The following is a 21,808-nucleotide window of genomic DNA, read 5'->3' as shown; positions in this document are numbered from 1 at the left end:
ACAGTGCCCTGCACAGAGTACTTGCTACATTTTAGTGTCAAATTATCAAGTAAACTAGTCTGAAAACTAATTCATTATCTGGTGTCTACTAGTGAGCAAAACGAGGACCCAATACTGGCTTTTGTATTTTTGTGATGGGAAGTGCAAAACTGAGCTACATGCCTTTGTCCAACAGTCTAATAATGCTGTTTAAGTAGTACTATGGTTTATCCTTCTGAGCTGCTCATTTACAGAATGTAACTAAGAGAGACATTTAATGTGTTGACAGGACTTTCCCTGTCCCTTACCTTGATGCATATATATATATATATATATATATATATATATATATATATATATATATATATTTATGGGTATCAGGCTAGTTTAAGACACATTTTCATGAAAAGGTTAACCAAATTTCCATAAAGGCATCTCCTGGATACACCAAGCAACATTCAAATATGTAAGTAGTAGTATGCTCAGTAGATGAATGATTAGGTGAAACTCCACAAACCGCACTCAGGTGCACAACACAAAAAGACCTGCAGTCCTACTTTGACTAGCAAAACAATGTTTTGTTTATCCAGAGTGATGACATAGAAGGGATACATAGACTGAAATGGCAGATAGTAAAATTAGTTATTTCCATATGCATCTTTTCTGCTGAACACATTTATGAGCTATGAAATATGAAAGATCAACATCCAGGTTATCTCCCTGCCACATGATATCTTCCCTTTTCACTTTATTTGCATGCACTCTGGGAGGAAAACCAAATTAAAACAGTGAAGCAGATGAAAACAGGCAAATTCAGATTCAGATAGACAGACATTGATTGATGGCATTTCGTTTAGGAGCTATTCACTGAGTTTATCGTTTGTTTTATTTACGTTTATGTTTACCACATTTTCTTTTAATTTGTATTCGATGGTCAACCCATTATTATTGTGAAACTACTTACATACCTTAGTTTGCACCCGTTGCAACGTTTTGTTTTTTTTTTGACACTCCCGCAGTTTTCTATCATTACATAGGGTTTTCTTTAGAGGGGGTAGTAAAACCAGTTCAACCAGACCCACAGGCAGGATGTGAAAGCATGTGAAAGGGAAACAAATGGTACGGTGTATTGATAAATTCACTTGAATTGCCATGCATATAATTTTCAGGGTTTTTCCTGCACTAAGATTTGGAAGGCGACTGCCTATATCAAATTTCCGTCTGCTTCCAACTCTCAATAAACTCACACACTGACAGGTGTTATAATGAAAAACTATCCGCTGACAAGCCTTGCACTTGGTGGATTTCCGCCATTTGTAACTGCAGTTGTGTCATTAACCCACTGTGGTGGTGCTATCGTAATAAGGTGCTATCATAATCAGCACAGTGCACCAGGGAAGGCACTGGCAAAACTGCATATCTTCTAGCAAGCCTTGCACTTGGTAGATAACCGTCATTTGCAAAAACAGTTCTGGCGTGCCCCAGTTGTGGTGGTGATACCACTACCAAGCGCTATCATAATCAGACAGTGCACCAGACAAGTCAGGGCCAAAACTGCCAACTACGAAGAAAAGGCACTGCATAGTCAACACCAATAAAAGGTAAAGAAATTCTTTTTTTCCACTTTATCAGTGCAAAAGTTAATTAATTTTTAGTTATAGCCTTACTAAAATGTTTTTGCTTTAAAACTTAGCCAACTTCCTAACCTTTTCCTTCTGTCTGTGGATTGCAATTATGGGATTAAAATGATTGCAAAAATTCAGTTTAGGCTACCGCAAAGCAAAGCAGGCAGGCTATTTATCTCCTCAATGATGTTTCAGTACAGACAGTGCGCATGTCCTACACATGCCATATACCATATCAGCACAGCATTAATGTAATGCACATCACAAAGGCTTCCCCATCGTGCAATTAAGGGGAGCAAAGTTTTGCCAGACAACTTTTTGTTTCGAACATCATCAAACAGTGAGGTGATTATATTTAAGCAGCCAATATAACTTAATTTTTTCAGAAACTGACAAAATAATAATAAATACATTGTAATTAAAAATAATAATAATACTTTTTGGACCACTGTGATCGCTCATGCAGCTGATCAGTTTGGCCAAACTGTTGCAGCTCAGTGAATCCAAAGTGTCTAAATGAACAAACAAACTTCTACAGACTGCTTTGTTTTAGCTTTGTCTGCCTGTCAATGGAATTCTATATAAATGGGAGGGCACATTGCCGGTGTCTCTTCTTTCATTCAGTGCTGTGCACTTTCATTATTACCAGGGGCGTATTTAGTGTTGTAGGGGCTTTAGGCCCCAGACACATTGCTCTGCTTTAGTTTCACTCTTTCTCTAAATGGGGATGTTTGTAGGTGGTTGGCAGCTGTAGAAGAAGTACTCAAAACTTTTTTCTTTTGTAAAACTATTAATAGAAAACAGCTAAAAATTAAAGTCAAAGTCCTGCATTCAGAGGAGGAATTATTAGCACAATGCATTTCAATTTACTAAAAATCTGTTCAAAGTGAACCTTTTTTTATTGTAATTAAATGATGGATAGTTTCTTAAATAATAATGCATCATATTTTAATTGTTGTTTTGTGAGTAAAACTGTAAATGTTTCTCTTAGGTAAATGTAGTGCTACAGTGTTTACCTCTGAAGTACAAGTGTACAGTTGTGGGGATGTGTGGGAAATGTTTTAAATGTGCAGAAAGTTATTTTCTAAAGTTAGTGTGCTCCTAATTTTGTTAAGCTAGGAACATATGTGCTCCTTGGGGGAAAAAAGTCAGCATCAAGCCCTATATGTGGATCTATTTTTTGCACTTATGATGGTGAATAATTGTAAACATTACTCTGGTTCATTCTTCCATTCTCCGGTGTTCTGGTATGCATATAGTGTCAGCACTCAGCAGCTTTAGATAGTGGTGGATCATCGCAGGGAAGCACCAGGTAAAAGGAGAGCAAGAGATTTTTAGTCTGCGTTTGCGGTCAAATGTTTGGACACAATTTGGTTTTTTTTTTTAAAACAAAGACATTCTTGATACAACACTTGCTGTTTGTAAAATATGCAGATAGAAGGTCAAATACAATGGCAATTTGCCATTTAATTGTTATGTTAACTTGTTATGTCAATTTTTCTCTGATTCCCTTGCAAAAAAACAGCAGACTCCTGACTGTCTAGTATCCAGGTATCTATTTCACACACACTGAATAAAGGGCTTGCACTGAATGTTTGTGTAGTTCAGTGTATCATGCTTTTCCAGTATTTTATCTAAACTACCACTCCACAGAAATAGGCCAAAAAAAGTCACTATATTGATTTCTAGTCATTGATTCATATCATATCGCCCATAGCCCATATTGGTCTTGCATATATATGTGTCATACATGACCAACCATGTATCACACATATCGCATCGTTGTTAAAACATAATGTTGCACCCCTACTGACATTCCATGTAACAATTTGGCCACAATCTATTAATTATTTATTTCCAATCTTAAAATTATAAACTCCTGACTCCTGTATTTATATGTAAATATGCATTTGCACCCAGATTTATTTTATTTTGTACATATTTGTTGTGTGTGAAGCACACTGACACAAGGGGAAAAGGAGCACGCTCCAAACTGCAAATGAAAAACTCTTCCAGGTGCACGACACAAAAAGCAATGTATGACAAATCTGACCGTCAGCACACAATAATGTCCTTTTTAGATGCTTTTAATCACATCGAGCCGACATTGTATGAAATTGTGCTATATAAATAAAGTTGACTTGACTAAAATAATGTTGCTTGTAAAAAGTGTTTCCTTGAGCCACTTAAGGGCATAGAACACATGATCAGGGTGGTACCACCTCCGCCTCACCTAAAAGCAGGAAAATTTTGATTACCTGAATGACAGGCAGGCTGAATCACTCTACAGAGTTAAAATAAGAAGTGAAGCGCTGAATAATATGACTATGGTTCCTTTTGGGATAGGCATGAGTACTCGAGTACTTATGTGGACATCAGTGTTCAACGTATAGAGTACTTACCACCACCCCTACTACATTTGAACATAGTTATTGTTTTTTTTCTGTCTATTTAGAATGTGTAAAATCTTATTTTAATGTAGAGCTTTGTGCAGGGTATTGCTTGACTCAGCACCTCTTTGCCCCACTGTCCCCTTTCTCCTCTCTCTGCTTATCAATATTACTACTGCTGTGAGAATGTGGCCTCCACACCCGGGAACAGTGCCATGCACACACACGCACACAAAGAAAGGGCTTACTGTTAGCATCACACGACTATTAATAAGTTTAACGATAGAGTAGGGCAGTTTCAGTGTCTGTGAGAGTTTGTTCAGACCGCTAAACTGCTCCGTGTTTGGTGTAAACAGGATGTTAGCTGCTGTTTGCTTGTGCCAGGCAGAGGGTGAACTGACTTTGAGGAGAAGGGCTACCTCAGTACTGCCTTTAACCTGTAACTTTACTAGCAATGGCAGAAAGTTTGCTGATTTTTTTCATGTTTACTCTCGATTTATGGTTTAATAAGCTACCTGGAACCTGGTTGTTCAATAAGTGTATTTCAAATCCCCCCCTTTTTTTTCATTACCAGCTAATGTACATTCCTATTCTTACAACAGATTTTTTTTGTTGCAAGAAACTGAGTGTTCTAATTTAATGCGAGTACTCGGGGAGTTTCTTAATCACACATCCCCTAAATCAACCAAGTTTTGATAAAAAGCTAGACTGGATTTCATGTTTTTCGCCAGCAGGGTGCAGCCATCTTTCAACAAGCTAGCTGGTGACCTCATGTCAGAATAAATCAGCCATCAAGGGACTAAGCAGGCTTTACAGTACCACATTTTCCAAGCCCATTTCAACAACTCCCACTAGTAAACTCAGACAACAGAGATTAACCATTCTTATGATATTACCAGTCAGCTTTCTTTAAGATGGCAGCACCCTGCTCACAAAAAAAGTTAATACAATATAGTTTTCTAGCAAATCGAGGTGGATACCAAGTCTGATTACAGTGTCATGTCTTGCCTAAGGTAAAAATCAACTGAACCACAGTCATATTGTTAAATGTTTCATCTCTTAACTTGATCAACAGGAATTTCCCTTTGAAACACAATGCTACAATAGAAAACTAACTGTGGTTTGATTTGTGCATTACAGACCAACCAGAATTATTCTGGTTAATTCATTTCACATAAGCTTTGCCTATGCCAGTTAATTCAAAACTTAGATGGTAGATATATTACTATATTTAATTCATCCAAAACAGTTTGTAAATTGTTAACAGAAATGCAACACGACACCTGGTCACGGCACCTCTGTGGGAAACCACTGAAGAACACTCTTTGAAAAGAACAATTATTGAACATCACTGCAATTTTTCTAAACAGAAAGTGCAAAATCTCTATTTCACAACTTCGTATAAAACTCAAAAACACTAACATGAGCAGCACAACTGCTTCTAAAAAGGGAAAACACACCCATGTACAAACACAAATATTAAACCCCTGAGTAACCAGCAGGGGATCTATTGTGTTGCCGTAATGCAGGCTCAGTGGGTGTGAACTCGGGCCATGTGCTCTGTTCAACACAAGAGGGATAATCTCAGAAGCTGACCAGGCAGCAAACAAACTGTGGCTGCTGCTCTGAAGTCAGTCACTCTGCGGCTGCTTTATCACGTATGAAAGAGGCCACCAGTGAGCTGAGAACCAGGATATCAAGTCAACTAGAATCTTTTCTCGCCATCGAACCAGCTACTTGACAGGCAACGAGAGGGTGAAGATGACAGAAAGAGCGGGCACAGTGGAAAGACAGTGTGGATAATTCGATATGCGCACTTCTAACTTTGCAGATGAACTGGAATTATACCTATTTGTGGAAAAAAGAAGCTAAAGGGGTTTGAGGAAAAACAATGGAAAGCAAGAGGACACAAAAAGAGATATCCAACGCACCAGTGAGTAGGACCCTGTAGGGGGGGAGGAGAGTGGAAAAAAGGGAGTGTGTGTGTGAGTGTGTGTGTGTGATTTGAGCGTGTTCCGGTGTGTCAGGTGCATGCGTGGGTGTGACTTCTGGTAACCAGGCAGGGACAGACCTCATCTCATGGGGATGTCGGGGGAGTGACTTAATCAGCGATGAATACGACCAGAAAGGAAAAAAAGCACATGCAAAGCACTCTGTGTCACTCTGACAGGGTCTCAAGCTCAGAGAGCACAGCCTCTCACTCTCTGTACAAAACCATCCTGCCAACCACATTTAGCTGATACACATGACATAAACTGCTGCTGCTGCTGTTGTTGCTCTGTTGCTGATGATGATGGCACCAATGGGAATGACTTGTGGTCTCAACCGGACTCTGGATGGATTGTAGTAAAAAGCTCAGAGTAGCTGTTTAATAATGAGAACAGGCGCTGATGTCTAATGTTTTACCTCTCAACAAGGACTACAGACTGAACTGCCTCCAAGGTAAACAGCTCTAATTGCCGTCTCTTTGACATTCTGTCTTTCCATACTGTATCTGCCTGTATGTGTGTTTACATGTGATGCATTGATATAAGCTTTACATATCTGATCTAGACAGCAAAATAAGAAGATGGATATAATCCCTCCGTGAATCTTAAAAATGTAAAATGATTATCATCAAAAGATTTGAGGTTTTTGATTCAGAAAAAAACTCAAATTACACTATTAGCAATCAAGCTTTTTTTTTTTTTTACATACATGCTGGGTTTCAGTAGTTTTTTCTCCCAATGTCAGTGAGGAAAGGTGTGTGTGTAAGGGGTGGGGGGTGACAATATCACAACAGAGGTTTGGAAAAGTATATATTTTCATGCCAGCTTCCCTGCGGATATCTTCATCTTTGGTCATTAACAGCATGTGAGGAAGCCTCACTGGGATTAAGAATAGTCCTCAGAGACATTGCTCCCCGCTGTGACTTTTTCTCTAATACTCCACAGTCTCTCGTATGCTCAATAAAGACCATTCTGAGTTGACAAGAGATTGATGTCAAGTACTACAAAGATATCGGGAGTTTGGTGTACAAACACTACCCTTACAATGCATCAAACAGTAACTATTATTTTGAAAACTGACCAGCAAAGAATCCAGTCATACTGGATTTACTGCACAGCTAGTTAATTGTAGAGGCTGGTATTTTCAGGCCTCAGGAAACAATGAGGTGCCCTGAGAATATCAGTCTGAAACCTTTCCTCACATCTCACAAAAATGTTGTTTACTTATTACTATGTATTGCACCATGGACATGTCTATCCTGAAGAATACAGTCACCAAAGCTCGTTGTTAGGTGAGTCTCTACAGCATGTTTCAATTAAAACTGCAATTGCTTTTGTTATTGCAAATAACCATTTCTCAGTTGTTTTTCAGTTAAGTTCAGATTAATGTAAAATAATGTAAAATCCATTTAAAAATACAGCCATTCTCAATTACCCCTGTTTTTATCTCAAGATACTCTTATTTTGTCTGTACAATCTCCATGCTAATTTCATAATAATAGGAAACAAAAAGAAAGTGAACTATAACCAGAAATTTTCTATTGTTTGCACGTGACTGATTTTGGACTGATTAAAAATTCTAGGTAATACATTATCTGTTAGCTACTCATTTCAGCAATAGTTTCAATTAATGTTCCTCACAAGAATGAAAATATCAATTGCAAAAAACTTTCATGTCTGTCTTTAAAAGGTTTATTTAAGTATTCTACTTTGTCAGCTCCCTCTTCATTTTGCCAAATGTTGCTGAACAGATTTCTTTTATATGTTTTGATTTGGATTTTGGTTGGGGCGCAAAGTAGAGGAAGAACAACTCTCTACAGTTGAAATGTATTAGTTTGCATGATTTAAAAAAACTGACCTGATAAAGATCAGTTAAAATCCTATATATTTCACAAATGCAAATTTTAAATATGTTTCAGAAATATGAACCAGAGACAATGTATTGCCAGTTATCCGTCCCATCTCAAATAACAGTTATTAATAGGCTGAATTTGGTACACTCAACTACATTTCTTGCTCTAAAAACTGCCTCCATCAATTAGTGCTAACCTACATATATAACCCTATTTATTATCCCACAGGACTCCAAGACCCTACTGCAAATAACCAATGTGGATGTCTTTATTGCAGGAGTTTCATCTGTGGTGGTGCTTTTTGGATGCGGTGAAGCAGGGCTATTATGCTCCAGCTTGAAGGGACAAAATGCAGCTTCCTGTTGTGCCTGGGGATGAGTATTATTATCTGCTCAGTCATTTACTTGAGGACGAACATGCCAACAGAGCCCAAGCCACTGGAGCCTCCAAGTTGCAGGCCGTTCTCTGCACAATGTAAAACTTCGCTGCTTGGCACAGAGGAAGGGGTGGAGTGGAACCGCCATGACTGCCAGGTATGTTTTGACGTATACTGACAAATGTAGGTAAAGATACAAGGGTATATGTTTGAACAGCGTGGTGTTCTTATATCTTTTTTCCGTCCATAGGTGGAAAACTATATTCTGGATAGTCGCATGCAGTGTTCCAATATGATGAGAGACCTACACTTTATCACAAGACCTCTAAGTCGAGAGGAAGAGGACTACCCTTTAGCATTCATTGTTACTGTTCACAAGGAGCTGGAGCTATTTGTGCGCCTGTTGCGGGCCATTTACATGCCACAAAATGTCTACTGCATTCATGTGGATGAAAAGGCTCCATTGGAGTACCAGGCGGCTGTGCTAAAGCTAGTCAGCTGCTTTAAAAATACTTTCCTCTCCAGCCGCAGCGAAACAGTGACATATGCTGGCTTTTCTCGCCTAAAGGCAGATTTGAACTGCATGAAAGATCTGGCAAAATCCAAGGTTGGCTGGAAGAAGGTGATAAATCTGTGTGGGCAGGATTTCCCTATCAAGAGCAACCTGGAATTGGTGCGGTACATGCAGAGCAAAGAGTGGAGGGACAGAAACATGACGCCTGGGATAAAGCAGCCGGCAACTATGAGGCACAGGACACATCTCCAGCACAGCGAGATAACGGGATCACATGTAGCTCTTAAAGGGTTAGGACTAACAAAAGGTCCTCCTCCACACAATCTTCAAGTTTATTTTGGAACAGCCTACTATGCTCTGACAAGGGCTTTTGTAGACTTTGTTATGGAAAACCAAATAGCCCAGGACCTCTTGGAGTGGTCTAAAGACACATTTAGTCCAGACGAGCACTACTGGGTTACCCTCAACCACATCAAAGGTAAATTGCAGTTATCAAATGTATCAGCGTTCTTAAATGGGTACATGGTGGTGGAAAGATCCTGATAAATCTGTCAAATATTAACTAGTGTGATCATGATGTTTGAATCAAAGGGGGAGTGAGATTTAGCAATCAATGCAACAAGGTCAAAAAGCATATTTGATCCTTAGACTTCTTAAAATGGCTCAATCACTCTGCAATTATCACAATAATTCAAGTTTGCGTGAGTGTGGGCTCTAAAGCAATGTGATGGTAGAGAAGAGGACCAGCGTTTAATTGTTTTTTGATGGACAAATTTTGTATGTGGCAAAATAAACAGCATTGCCAATGTACGAACTGTGGAGTCAGAAGTCTTGGATTGGCCTTAAAGTGAGCCACAGTATAACTAAAGCCATCAAACTTGTACTACTGGCACATCAGCAAAAATAAGCATAAAATGTAACAGCATTAAAAGACAGAAAGTGATAAATGCGATATGTGATAAGTGATGTGGTCTAGTATAAAGTCTGGAGCTACTCCATAAGACAATGATTTGGGAAATATGTTAAAGATGACACTGAGAGTACCTGGGGGAATGCTCTGAGTATATGGGTACATTTTGTGTTTCAGAACTGAGAACACTGCTCCAGAATAAAACTCATTTGAATATAAAAAAGAAAACAAACATTTTGTTGGTCCACAAAATCAGGCTCCCATTCACTGTCTGTTGAGCAGCTCCAGACTTAATATCATATAACATCACAAGTTTGAGACTTACTTCTCTAGTTTCAGGCTTTAAGGGAGAGTAGCACATGTTCACAATTATGGTTTGAATTCTCCTTGGGCCATGGAAATAACATAACGGAGTTCTTAATTGTGGTTGTTTTCCCCTTTAACATCATACTGATACTAGATCTATATTAGGCCATGTCCACATAGAGACGGAACTGATCTATTTCTTTTTTGTTTAAAAAAAAGTTTTCCGTAAACACAGAATTGTCTCAAGAAATATGTGGGTACACACAAAACCACTGAAAAAACCCCACTATATATGCCAGGCCTGTAAGGGGTGCTGTAATGCTGCCACTGAAATACAGCAAAAACAGAAAATAAGACATGGAGCATGCGCATAAAACTCATGCCATGTAAACAAACACACAAAGATGAAAAGGCGAAGAATACAAATCAAGCTAGAAAGGAGACATTTCTGTGGACTGACAACGAGATAGAACTTCCGCTTCGGGTCACACTTGACTACAAGACAAACAAACTGCAGGAGAATGCTGACTGGGAGTCCTGCCAGTCCAAATATAGTGATATAATGGACATATTTCAGGTTGCAGTATCCAAGGCACCCGAGAGACAAAGATTTCCTTCAAGACATTATTGCCATAACAAAAGCCCAGGTCACCACCAAGGTAAAATCATCCCAAGCAAATATAGGCAGGCGGTGGACACTGGGCGTCGGAGTGGCCAAGGATGTGTGGTGCTCTTGTTTTTCGATGTGGGTGCTGTCAACTGCTCCAAAACATTGTGGCATGCCATGAGCACAATGGAAGCCCACAACCAGATCCTCAGCCTCGGGCTCAGTAAAAGGCAGCTTGATGTATTTTGGACCCAGGTGGATGGCGATTGCTCTGCATGTCTGCCTAACAATGACGGACACAGTCTGGCGTGACACGGCGAAGGCATTAGTAAGCAGTCTTCTGTAGCCCTCCCTCCTCACTCAGGAAATAAAGCGTTATCACAACTCTTTTGTTTGCCCTTTGATATATGGGCACAGTTCTTCCCTCAGGGCACGACAGAGGCTCTGGACATGCAAAAGATCTCCTGCCATTCATTAACTATGACAACACCATTGACAAAGTTGTCCCACCAACTGCTGGTTCTGCCTGGGCTTACCCAAAACTTTCTCCTGGTTGCCCTTCTGGTTGTTCTCCATGGTGTATCTAGGAACGTGCTGCATATGCTGTTCTCCATGTCCACTTGTTGCTCACAGTGGTAGTAGAGGAGCAGAGGATTTTGCTGTAAAAGCCATATCACGCTCAGAAGCTTCTGCAGCACGAACACAACACTGTAATCCGCCATTATTGTTGTTGTTTGTAGGCGGGGTAAGCACATGCAGGTTAAGGAAGAGTTGGGGCTATGGTGTTATCGGTTCAGGAAAGATGCATATGGGTTGTAAACATGGAAACGCAAGGGTGGCGTCTTCAGATTTGTTCACGCTGAGACCCGGTTTAAAAAATTAGCATATTCGGGCTCCGAAAATGCCGGCTCCATGAGGACGAAACATCCATACGATAAAAAAACCTTTGCGAATACACCTACACTCGTTTCCGTGTGGACATGGCCTTAGTCAACAACAATTTTGTATCAGAAGGTGTGTTCTCATTTCTAACATTTTGCACACCTTTGGTTACTTTCGAGTTAAGTTTCAGGATGTCAGATATCTGGTAAACTGAAACAACAATTTTCCTCCACAAAGAAAGTTTGTCCCCAGGTGGTACTAAGAAGGGTGGTTGAAATGTGATGAGGGAAATGTGATGAGGGAAGAGGGCCACAGGGTGGAAGCCTATTCTTAATGTCTAACCTGAACTGAACTCTCATTGACTTGAAGTGCTATCAATATTCATATTGATAATTTTGCAAAGATGTTAGAAATTCTTAAAAATCAATGTTATTGCTCCATTATTTAGGACTGCTAGTGTGAAAATAAGGCTACAATAGATGTTCTTTATGATTTTTTTTTGTATTATCCTAATATAATTTCTATTTGGAACATTATACGTGTGATAAGTAAATACTAGGCCTGTTTATGCCTTCCCAATGAAAATTTTAGGGAAGTGGCAGTGCAGTGCTCTTATTTAGAGGTGTGAAGATTAACTAGACGTGACTGAGGTGAAAAAAAACTTTCTTGGATAAGCTGCACAAAGATGCCCTTTGATGCTCTCAAGGAAGCGTTTTCAAACAGGTTTCAGTTTTACACGAGAAAAGGCTTAAAGGATGAGATTTTACTGGCAGACAAATTCACCTCCCCACCTCTGATAAAGAGCTGCACATAGCCGCTTCCGTAAGCTTTTCCATGGAAAGCATCCGGGGCTGTCTACCACGCAGAGGACATGACAGCCCATAAGTTACTCCTTATAATTCAATTAGGTCACATAATTAGAATTAATTTTGTCTGGTTATGTGTTTGAAGAAGCTCCAAACAGTCACATAGATGGAGGTTGGGAAGGAGCCATCCGGGCAATCAAATGGAGGGATCAAGAAGGAAAGGCACATAATGGCTGCAAAGGTACAGTACGAAAGTGCATGTGTAATAATGAGCTAACGTTTAATTGATTAATTACTGTTCCACAGGGCTTATCTGTCTAAAATTCTACATGTGTTGTTTAACTGTAATGTTTAATTTGTGACACTAAAACGCCATAGCAATACTTAAAATCTGTTATGTAATTTACAAACAAATGTTCAAATTAGTATTTTTTGGTGGCCAAACTCACTTCTATGTGCTAGGGATAGGCATGAGTACTCGAGTTCTCAATTTGGACATCATATATCTATGCAGCCACAGACAATGTTCAAGGCTTCAGTCAGACACCACATCTTATGTTATGGGAAGGGTGGTAAACTGGGGCCAGATACATAAACGATGTGTACGCACAAAAAACATGCAAAAGTCTTTTTCCACGTATAAATCGGTATTTAAGAACGTGCTGTGAGAATATGCGCAACTCATGCATTCTTAAGACCAGGTGTACACAGGGTTTAAGCAGAGATAGTAGCTGCAGGTGATATGATAAGGAGCAGATTAACATAGCTTAAGAGACAGATAACTCTGTTTGTGTTATTATTTTTGCAGGCTGCATGGTGTCAAATATCAGTCAAAGGCGCATTATAGAGTCTAATCATTTATGAGATAAATTTCATCATCATTTTTATTCACATTCATCTCACTGTTAGAGATTGTTTCATGTTATCCTGTGAAGCACTCTGTAAAGTCTGTTTGAACATGAGGGCTATGAATGAATCATTTATCACCCTTCTGATGTTTAATAATCAGAGTGATTGAGATTTTACCATGACGATGGTTTGCAGAAATGTGGTGAATTAGCAGAAAGGAGGTTGCAAATATCTAGCCGTGCGTGCTTTGGCATTGAACCTCACCGTTGAGACGCAGTCTGTGAAATTGTACTTTCTTTACTGTATTTCTAATCAACAGGTCAGGAGTGGTGGAGGGACACAGGTATCAATAGGCAAGCACATATTTAAGGACAATTCTACATCAATTTATGTTTAACTTTGGGCGTGGAAATTAGGCTTGTGCGTCCTGTGCCACAAAGATTGAGATTTATAAAACAATCAGGTATAAGCACAGCTTTTTAAATCTGACAAAAAGAATGTGAATGCATATTTTTGCCTTTTTGGGTACACAAAGTTTAAGTCATGGATCTGGACAGAGTTTTATGTATCTGGTCCCAGGCACAAGAGTAATGTTTGGAAGTATTTTGACAAAACAGATGTGTAGTGGAAGATTAACATTCAATTTAGGTATATTAGTTAATCTCTACGGTCTGTGCAGCACAGAAAAGTAGACTAACCTCTACTCACATTTTCGCCTGGGTGTTCATTACTGACCCTACACTTCTGTTAAATTTTTATTTTTTTTTGGCAGGAACTCAATAATAACTCGATATCAAAATTTATTGTGACTATGCCAGTATGGAACTTACTTAAAATACCCTTTTCTACTGCACACATAAACTAATTATACCAATTGATTACGCGTCCTTAACATTAGCTTTATTCTACATCTGCCCTATAACATAAACTCTGTCTGCTCCTAACTCTTTGTATTGTGTTTGGCTTTTGGCTCCAGACAGGATTACAGGACCAATTACATTCTAAGGCAAGGCAAGATTTACTCAACAAAAGATGATAAGAGGACAGATATGAGGATTTATCTGATATGACATACTCTGCAATAGGTTTAGTCTGTGTTCTTTATGACCTTTTACAGATAACAGATTTAAAAATAAGAAGTAATAGTATGTGATAATAAAAATGTGAGGCAAAACAGACTCAGATTCTATATATGTGATACACAAGTACAAGATGAAAAACTGATGTTGTCTTTCAGGACATTACATACGAGACATCTGTATCTTTGCAATGGAAGACCTGCCATGGATCGTTGAGAGAAACAGCATGTTTGCCAATAAGTTTGAGAGTAATACCTTTCCTGAGGCTGTTGACTGCCTGGAGCAGTGGCACAGGAACAAGGTGTTGAACCAGGCAACTGTTCCCATAGCGCCATCATGGCTGCTGGCTACACAGAGCAACTCAAGCAGCAGCTATTTCCACAGCACTGCTGGAGCATGAAACTGCTTTTGGTTTCCTCAGCAAAAGTCAGGTTACGTGCAGTTTCGATTACTTGCACTCATTCAGTGGCTGTGAATGTCTCATTTGTGGGCAGAAAAACACTGAACTGAGAGCAGCAGAGGAAGCACTGCCTACTTCCTCTGCTGCATAATTACCATTCTTATACATATTTATCTAAGTATGAAACTGTGAGATGGCTGTCCTTTATGTAAATCAGAACACAGCGAGGACTAAAATATCTACAGTAAAGCAGCTTAAGTGATGCAGAAGTACAATGAATTCACATTAAATAAAATACACAGGTATATAGGAGACACTATATAAGAGAACTACACAGCACAACGGATTGAATAAATGTCTGAATATGCATTGTTGTTTAATTTAATTAAACATTTAGGCAAATGTTTAACGTAGTATTGTTCAGTGTGTAGTCCAGTTACAAAAACACTTGTTGATTAAAAACTACTGTCTGTTTTTCTCTTTTTTATGAATTAGATAGTACCTGGTGTAAATAAACAAATAAAGACAATTATGACAAAAAAAATCTCCCTTCCTTCCTTTATAAAACAAGACTAGGGCTGGGTAAAAAAAATCGATTCATCGGTGCTCTACAATATGTTTTTTGCAAATTCAGTATTGTTTCATTAAATCCTGAAATCGATTATTTCCATTGTGATGATGCATCGCTCCTGTGGGGGCAGTGTGAGTGCCACTGGAGAGTGACTGACGTTGTTCAGAGGTCCCGCTTGACCCCCCAAACACCGGCTGTTGTTTATTCATTAAAAAAGGCGACAGTGGTGCGAGGTAGCAGTGTGTTAAAATCAGCGCCGACAACATTAAAAGCCGACGTTTGGATACACAAAGTCGATAGTAGTTACGTCAAGTGTGAGCCTTGTGAGTCAGTGTTAAAACACCGCAACAATAAGACGAACCTACGTAACCTTTGAGCCGACAACACGCAGATGTTTTGCAGCCTGTTGCTAACGCTAAAGCTGTGGATCACACACAAATCCAGGCAGATAAATCCTGCATAAATGTTTATTACTTTTTTTAGGTTCTGCTCAGGCAAAAATGTGCACTTTTCTGTACTTTAAATTTATTTTAGTTTTAAATTTATTTAATAAATAAAAATATAGGCTAATGGTAAAATAAGTTTGGTGTCAGTTTGTTCTAAATCAATACAGATAATGAACACTTTATTGAACACATATCAGAAGGTATTCTAATGAATTATCTGTGGGTATTTCTGACATCAACACACGTAACTGAATCGAAGCAACTGGATCAATATCGAATCCAAATTTAAACGAATCGTGACCCAAAGAATCGAAATCGAATTTAATTGTGAGGTTCTTGATAATACCCAGCCCTAAACAAGACTATAAAAAAAATCTACCATCATGAACGCGTCTGAACTGATCAGAGCTGCAGGTTCTCATCAGTTTAAACTTGAAATCTCTAACACATAATCAGGCAAAACACACCACCTCACAGTGTATCCAGACCACTAAAAGCACTGAAAACACAAGGGCCTGTGAAAGTTAGGGCATGCTGCTTCAAGGTACAGGTAGAAGATGAAATGTGAACAACAAGTAGGGCTGGGCGATGTGTAAAATGTTAACAATAAGTTGTATTTTTTCTCAATATAGTAAATAGTAATATAGTAAATGTTCAAGGGAGGTTGGCAATAATGCACATTAACTCTAGAGTCCAAGCCCCATTAACCAGAAGAAAAAGGAGAGGTAACGTTTGTACTCGCAGAAGGAGAGGAAGATGAGTCAATAAACATAATTTTTGTCTGAATCAGATCAGGTTGACTTTCTTCTGGAAGAAATGAGCCCACGTTACTTCACACATTTCGTCTTTTGCCTCTTTGTTCTTTTATATTGTCAGCTAACGCCTTTGTAAAATGTTTTAACCTACTTTACAAAGAGTTTCACATGCTACTGACCAGAATTCTTTGTCTATGTATTGTTTAATTTAATGACATTATTTTGATTATAATTGTACTGAATCTACCTTTCATTTGTAAAATGTACTGATTTTCGGCAAATGTTTTCAAGTTCTGACAATAAATAATAGTTTAAACCACAATGAAAAAGCGCAAAATTCAGCCTTTAAACTTGAAATAAATAATGATTTGACTTTTTTTCAGAGTGATAATCATCAATATTGACTGATTCCAAAATATGATCTAGGCTCTGAAACCTCACAAACTATTCAGGCCTAACACTCCTAACACTGTCCAGCGATTTACAATTATATGTCATTTCATGCTATATTACAAGACTTGGATAGATGATGGAGTTTTACATCACTTGTGCAACAAAAAAAAAAACAACATGTTTACTGTGTGAGTTCAACTTAATCACAGCTGATTTCAGCTTATTTTGTTTTTGTCTTTTGCTTGAAAATGTTAAGTCCTATAACTACATTCTGACATATTCATCAAATTTGCCAAGAACAGTCTGCACTATACCAGGCAAATGTGAGATTAGCTAAGGAGCATGCAAAGTCCTCCTAAATGTCAGTGGCTATAAATACAGAAAAACTGTGTTGCCTAATAAGTCCATCCAAGTAAAAATCTCTGCAGACAGCCAGTTTCCCACAAGAAGCAATGTTACATTTCTTATAGTTTCAGGTCCTATTTTTGACAAAGTCAAACAACTGATCTGTGCCAAAATGCTTCCACCTCCACAGAAACAACAACAGTGAATGGATATAATCTGTGGTCGGCTACGTGTTTATAGCCGGCACATGAGAAATTTTGACCACAGCTTAAAACAGGTCAGGACCCCAAATTGTTCAACGGCATGCTACTGATTTCCATGTGGCTCCATTTGACTCATTGTCAGAAATGACTCAAAAATAGATGAAAAAGTTGATGAAAAGGAGGAAAATGTTAACCCTAAACATGCATTTACAACTTCATGTGAGTGATGTCCTCATGTTAGCTGACCAAAGCTTATGCCATACCAAAACTACTAAAACAAAAAGGGAACTGTGGAAGAAAACATAAAACTGATCATTTACCAAATGTGGAAGACAGTCACACATGAGAACAGGGGCAAATTGGAGTAGGCTGTATGATTCCCATTGCACTACAAAGGGATTTATAGCAGGTACAGCATGTGCAGACGAGCGGCTCTATTGATTTAAACCATTTCTACTCTGCCCTCTCTAGCATCACTGACCAAATAAAAAAAGGAAATAATTTATCACTGTTACTTGTAATACATTTCTTAATGCTGTGGCTATTGATGTTGTTTTGCTGATTCCAACAAATATAGAGTAAATATTTGGCAGCAATAAGTCTTTGAAAATGTTGCTGTTTTTTTTTTTTAAATTATTTTTCCTTTCTTTTACTCTAACACTGCATTACCCAATTGGGTATCATTTTGGATTATCTTTTAAATCTATAAACACAAACTGATAAGATATTCACCCATCTCTTTGTATCATAAGCCTGTGAGACATTTGCAGAATTATATATTTCAGACAGGTCAATCACCCATTAATCACCCCAAAAGCACACAGGAAGACTTTTTAGCAAATATCTGCTGCAGTGGTCAGACTGTCTCCTCAGATATACCTTTACTGATTAATTCTGTTCCTTTATTTTATTTATTTCATTCTATTTATTAATTTTGTTTTCAAATTGAAGTGTTTCTAGTCATCTAAATGACTTCACTTGTGTTAATAAAACCGTTTTGGGACAATGTAAACAATACACTATGTTTTATTTGAGTTTTAGTTTGAGATTCTGCAGAGCTGATACAATTTATTCAACATCACATTACCTTTTGCAGTTTTAACACACATTTTTTGACATCTAAGCAACAGATTGTGCATCTGCAATCATGCCTGTGCCAGACTGCCTGTGGGTTATCTACATTGATAACTGCTTATTTACCCAACATTAGCAGTGAGAGGCAGAATCACTGCCGAACATTGCATGGCCAACGATAGGGAGGCAAGGAGAGGGTTAGGGCAAGGACAGATTAGAAATCTATCAATAAAATGAGGTAAATAAAGCAAAGTGGGCAAACAATCAGTCCATTAAAGAAAGTTGTAACAGAGTGACTGGGAAAATATGGCTCACCTTGTGGCAGATTTCTGTCTTGACCTCTTTCAGGGCCCTGTCAGAAAAGACACAGCCGCAGGTCTGCAGGTAACAGAACCTGAAAATGGACACATAGCAGCATTAAAATATTTTTAAAAAATAAAGAAACTTTTAGCACATTTCCTGAAGAAAGTGAGCTGTCGATACAAGTATGTGAGGTGCATTTATCCAACACTGTTGATCAAAGGTTTATATGAAGTTTAACATCTGTGATGAGAACAGCTGAGTTCTGTCAAATATTTTAGCTACGTGTATCAACTACTAGCACAATGTGATTAGCACTGAACTCGCCAAAAATCTGATATGTTTTGAAAGTCTTGCCTGATGAGTAGATGATTTCTACACTTCAATAAACTGGATGCACAAAGTTGGTCTTTACATCAAATGGAGAAGCTTTCTGGTGATACTTCATGCATTATACTAAACATAAGAAAACACCACCCTCTTTCTAATTGCTAGGTTTTGGACCCTTTACTTGTTGTTTTTTACCTGTGCTTGCCATTCATCTCCAACCCAACAACAGGGCAAATGAACATGCCGCAGTGGATGTCCTCATATCTGTCTCCTTTAGTATTCCTCCTCTCTCCCTCCCACTCAGGGTTATCAGTCAAGTTCAGTTCTTTTATATCCTGCAGAAGGTGTAGATGGAGGTACATGCATAAAAAAATAAAATAATGTAAAACCAATACAAATACACAGAAGTGATACCCCTAGCATAAACATACAATTAAAATCTGGCACACTTACATAAAACAGAACAGCACTGGAAATATGTGTGTGTTTTAACAAGTGGTGTAAAGTAAGAATATCTTGTTACAGCGCTTTAGTATTTTTTGAGAGTATCTTTACTATACTTGAGTTGTTATACTTCTGTACACTCTTACCTTTATTCTAGCACATTACCTATATAAAATATATACTTTTACTCCAGTACATTTTCCCTAAGGATTTTCATTACTTTGTTACTTAAAAAAAAGGAAAAAAATTGGTAAGGTGTGCAAATCTGTGGTCTTAGTTTGCAAGTTAGATCATTGGTTAATCAGGTATGAGAAAGTACTGCGGAGACAAGTGCTGTCAAAGCCACAGTTAAGTTCCATTTCCAGTAAAGCCCAGGATGCACGTCAGATTAGATGCTATATGCTCAAGATTACAATCCACAAAGAAACTGACTTCATGATGCAAGCAACAAATGGCATCCCACAGCAGAGAGGGTAAGTAAAAATTCAAGGAGATAAAGATTTGTAACATGCAACTGCACAGTGGCTGCTCTACTCCTGAGTGCCAGACCAGGAGGTTAATGGTTTTCTTTAAATCCTTTAAGTTTTAAGAAAGATCTTGCTTTTCTTAAAGTGTGAAGTAGGCACCATTTTAAAGGTAGTGTATTATAAAGAAATCATCATCATAAGTCTCACAGTTTTTTTAATACCAGCATCTACTTGTACATTTACTTTCAACACTTCAGCACACTTAATCTCATGAAGATATACTTAAGTACAGTTAAATAACAGATGCTTTATGACTTTTACTTCAGTAATATTCTAAAAGGTGACTTTAACTTCTACCAGTGTCTTTTTCTGGCAAGATATCAGCGATTTCCCTAAAGTGGGGCTTTAGGCACTTCATCCCTCCCAGGTTTTAACATGAGAAGAAAATGTCGGTGCAACATACCTTAATCCCACGGATGTGAGCTACAGCTTCAGCATTGGGTCTCTCAGCAGTCTTATCCAGAAGGTATTCAATGATGGCATCTTTGTTATAAAGCCTGAAACATAACATGGATACAGTGTGCATACTGTGACATATCAAAAATCGATGGCTGATTGGGTGCCATGAAAAGCTCATTAGTCTGCAAGTTACTGTAAGTTTTTTTTAAATAAATCTGAAATACACATACAATATCGATTAAGTGTCACATCAAAGAGTGCTCTCCATAATTGTAACTGGGTAGCTTATTTTACCTAAATAATGGTGACTAGAACAGAAAGCCAACTCTTACCTTCCCAGATCACAGGAAACAATGGGCCGTCTGAGTTTCTCCTGGCTCAAGGCACAGTATTTCCATTTGGCAGCTAACTCTGCATTTTTATCAACCTGGACACATGTACGGGTATATAAGAGCACACAACACACACATAATAGTAACGTTAGTACGTGTTTTATTTTTCAATTTTACAAAATTTAAACACACCAGCATTTTCATAGATACAGCTCACATGTAACAGAAAGCAAGCAACATTTGCAATTATGTTTCCTAGTCAATGGACCCATATTTTCGTAAACATGTTGGCCACATTATCACTATGAAACGTAACCTATCCTCTCAATTTGTGTTAATACAACTCATTCTCATATCTCATTGACCCATTCCTTAGTAACGTTAGTAAACTGGCGCTTCGTCTTCAATATGTGGCGATTTAACAAACAGCATGTTCTTCTTGAGAAGCTAACTTTGATTGGCAAGCTAACTGTGGGGTATTTAACCATCGTAACCACGGGTAAATGCCACCTCACAATACAAAGCCGGCGAGTGACTGATATATATTGTAAGTAAAGCTATATAAAATACTTTGTCACACTGTCAAACACATTGTCACTTAAAACGAATATCTTTCAAACAATTCGCCGCTAGCTAGCATTAGCCTGTTAGCTGGCTAACAGCAAACAACTGACAGCTTTTTCCAGTATCGGTTTTAAAAATTTGAAAAAGAAGGAAAAAAATAAGCGTAACAGACCTTTTCGACTTTTTTGGGTCCTTTCACCAACTCGTGTCTCTTAGGAATCGTGCCACCGTCACATCCCATCTTGAAAGCTGACTTGTAAAGTTTATTCACCAGTTAGCTTGCAATGGAGAAAGCTACTACAGGCCGGAAGTCTCCAGGTTGTAAATAAACAACGAGAGATCTGCAAAGCTCGCGGGAAGTGAGAACCGTTTGACGTCGCCCTCTAGTGGCTGAATGAACAAACAAAACATTTTAGGTTTACACCCCTTTTTCAGTATTTTCTTGATTGAATTTAATTCAGTGCTTTCCTCTCTCACTCTCATAAAGAACAAAATAAAACCCACATTTTTGGATTGTTACAAAAACTTTGGTGAAACCCCTGATATAATGTGAATATGTAT

General features: G+C 38.3%; 2 protein-coding genes across 3 annotated transcripts in view; one reads left to right on the top strand and one right to left on the bottom strand.

Moving 5' to 3' along the window:
* rtf2 (replication termination factor 2) overlaps positions 1 to 21,579 on the bottom strand; it is a 28,869-nt gene extending 7,290 nt beyond the window's left edge. Inside the window, exons 1-5 of the mRNA XM_042505291.2 lie at positions 21,420 to 21,579; positions 20,684 to 20,778; positions 20,356 to 20,449; positions 19,177 to 19,316; positions 18,667 to 18,745 (exon numbers count right to left, since the gene is read on the bottom strand). Of these exons, the coding sequence (XP_042361225.2) occupies positions 18,667 to 18,745; positions 19,177 to 19,316; positions 20,356 to 20,449; positions 20,684 to 20,778; positions 21,420 to 21,488 (477 nt within the window). The 5' untranslated portion in view covers positions 21,489 to 21,579. The remainder of the gene's footprint in view (positions 1 to 18,666; positions 18,746 to 19,176; positions 19,317 to 20,355; positions 20,450 to 20,683; positions 20,779 to 21,419) is intronic.
* On the top strand, positions 1,388 to 16,260 carry gcnt7 (glucosaminyl (N-acetyl) transferase family member 7). 2 transcript variants are annotated; one of them, XM_088088609.1, is made up of 5 exons: positions 1,388 to 1,580; positions 8,113 to 8,368; positions 8,462 to 9,203; positions 12,382 to 12,477; positions 14,323 to 16,260. In XM_088088609.1, the coding sequence occupies exons 2-5, from the start codon at positions 8,162 to 8,164 to the stop codon at positions 14,562 to 14,564; spliced, it is 1,287 nt and encodes a 428-aa protein (XP_087944735.1). In that variant the 5' UTR covers positions 1,388 to 1,580; positions 8,113 to 8,161; the 3' UTR covers positions 14,565 to 16,260. The 2 variants fall into 2 exon arrangements, with proteins under 2 accessions (XP_087944735.1, XP_042361202.1); XM_042505268.2 differs by lacking the exon at positions 1,388 to 1,580 and adding an exon at positions 1,601 to 6,436.
* Positions 21,580 to 21,808: the final 229 nt, after the last annotated feature.

Source organism: Plectropomus leopardus, chromosome 2 (genome assembly GCF_026936395.1).
Source record: "Plectropomus leopardus strain MGB_pleo_1.0 chromosome 2, ASM2693639v1, whole genome shotgun sequence".
Classification (NCBI taxonomy): Eukaryota; Metazoa; Chordata; class Actinopteri; order Perciformes; family Serranidae; genus Plectropomus; species Plectropomus leopardus.
This window is presented reverse-complemented; position numbering and strand designations above follow the sequence as displayed.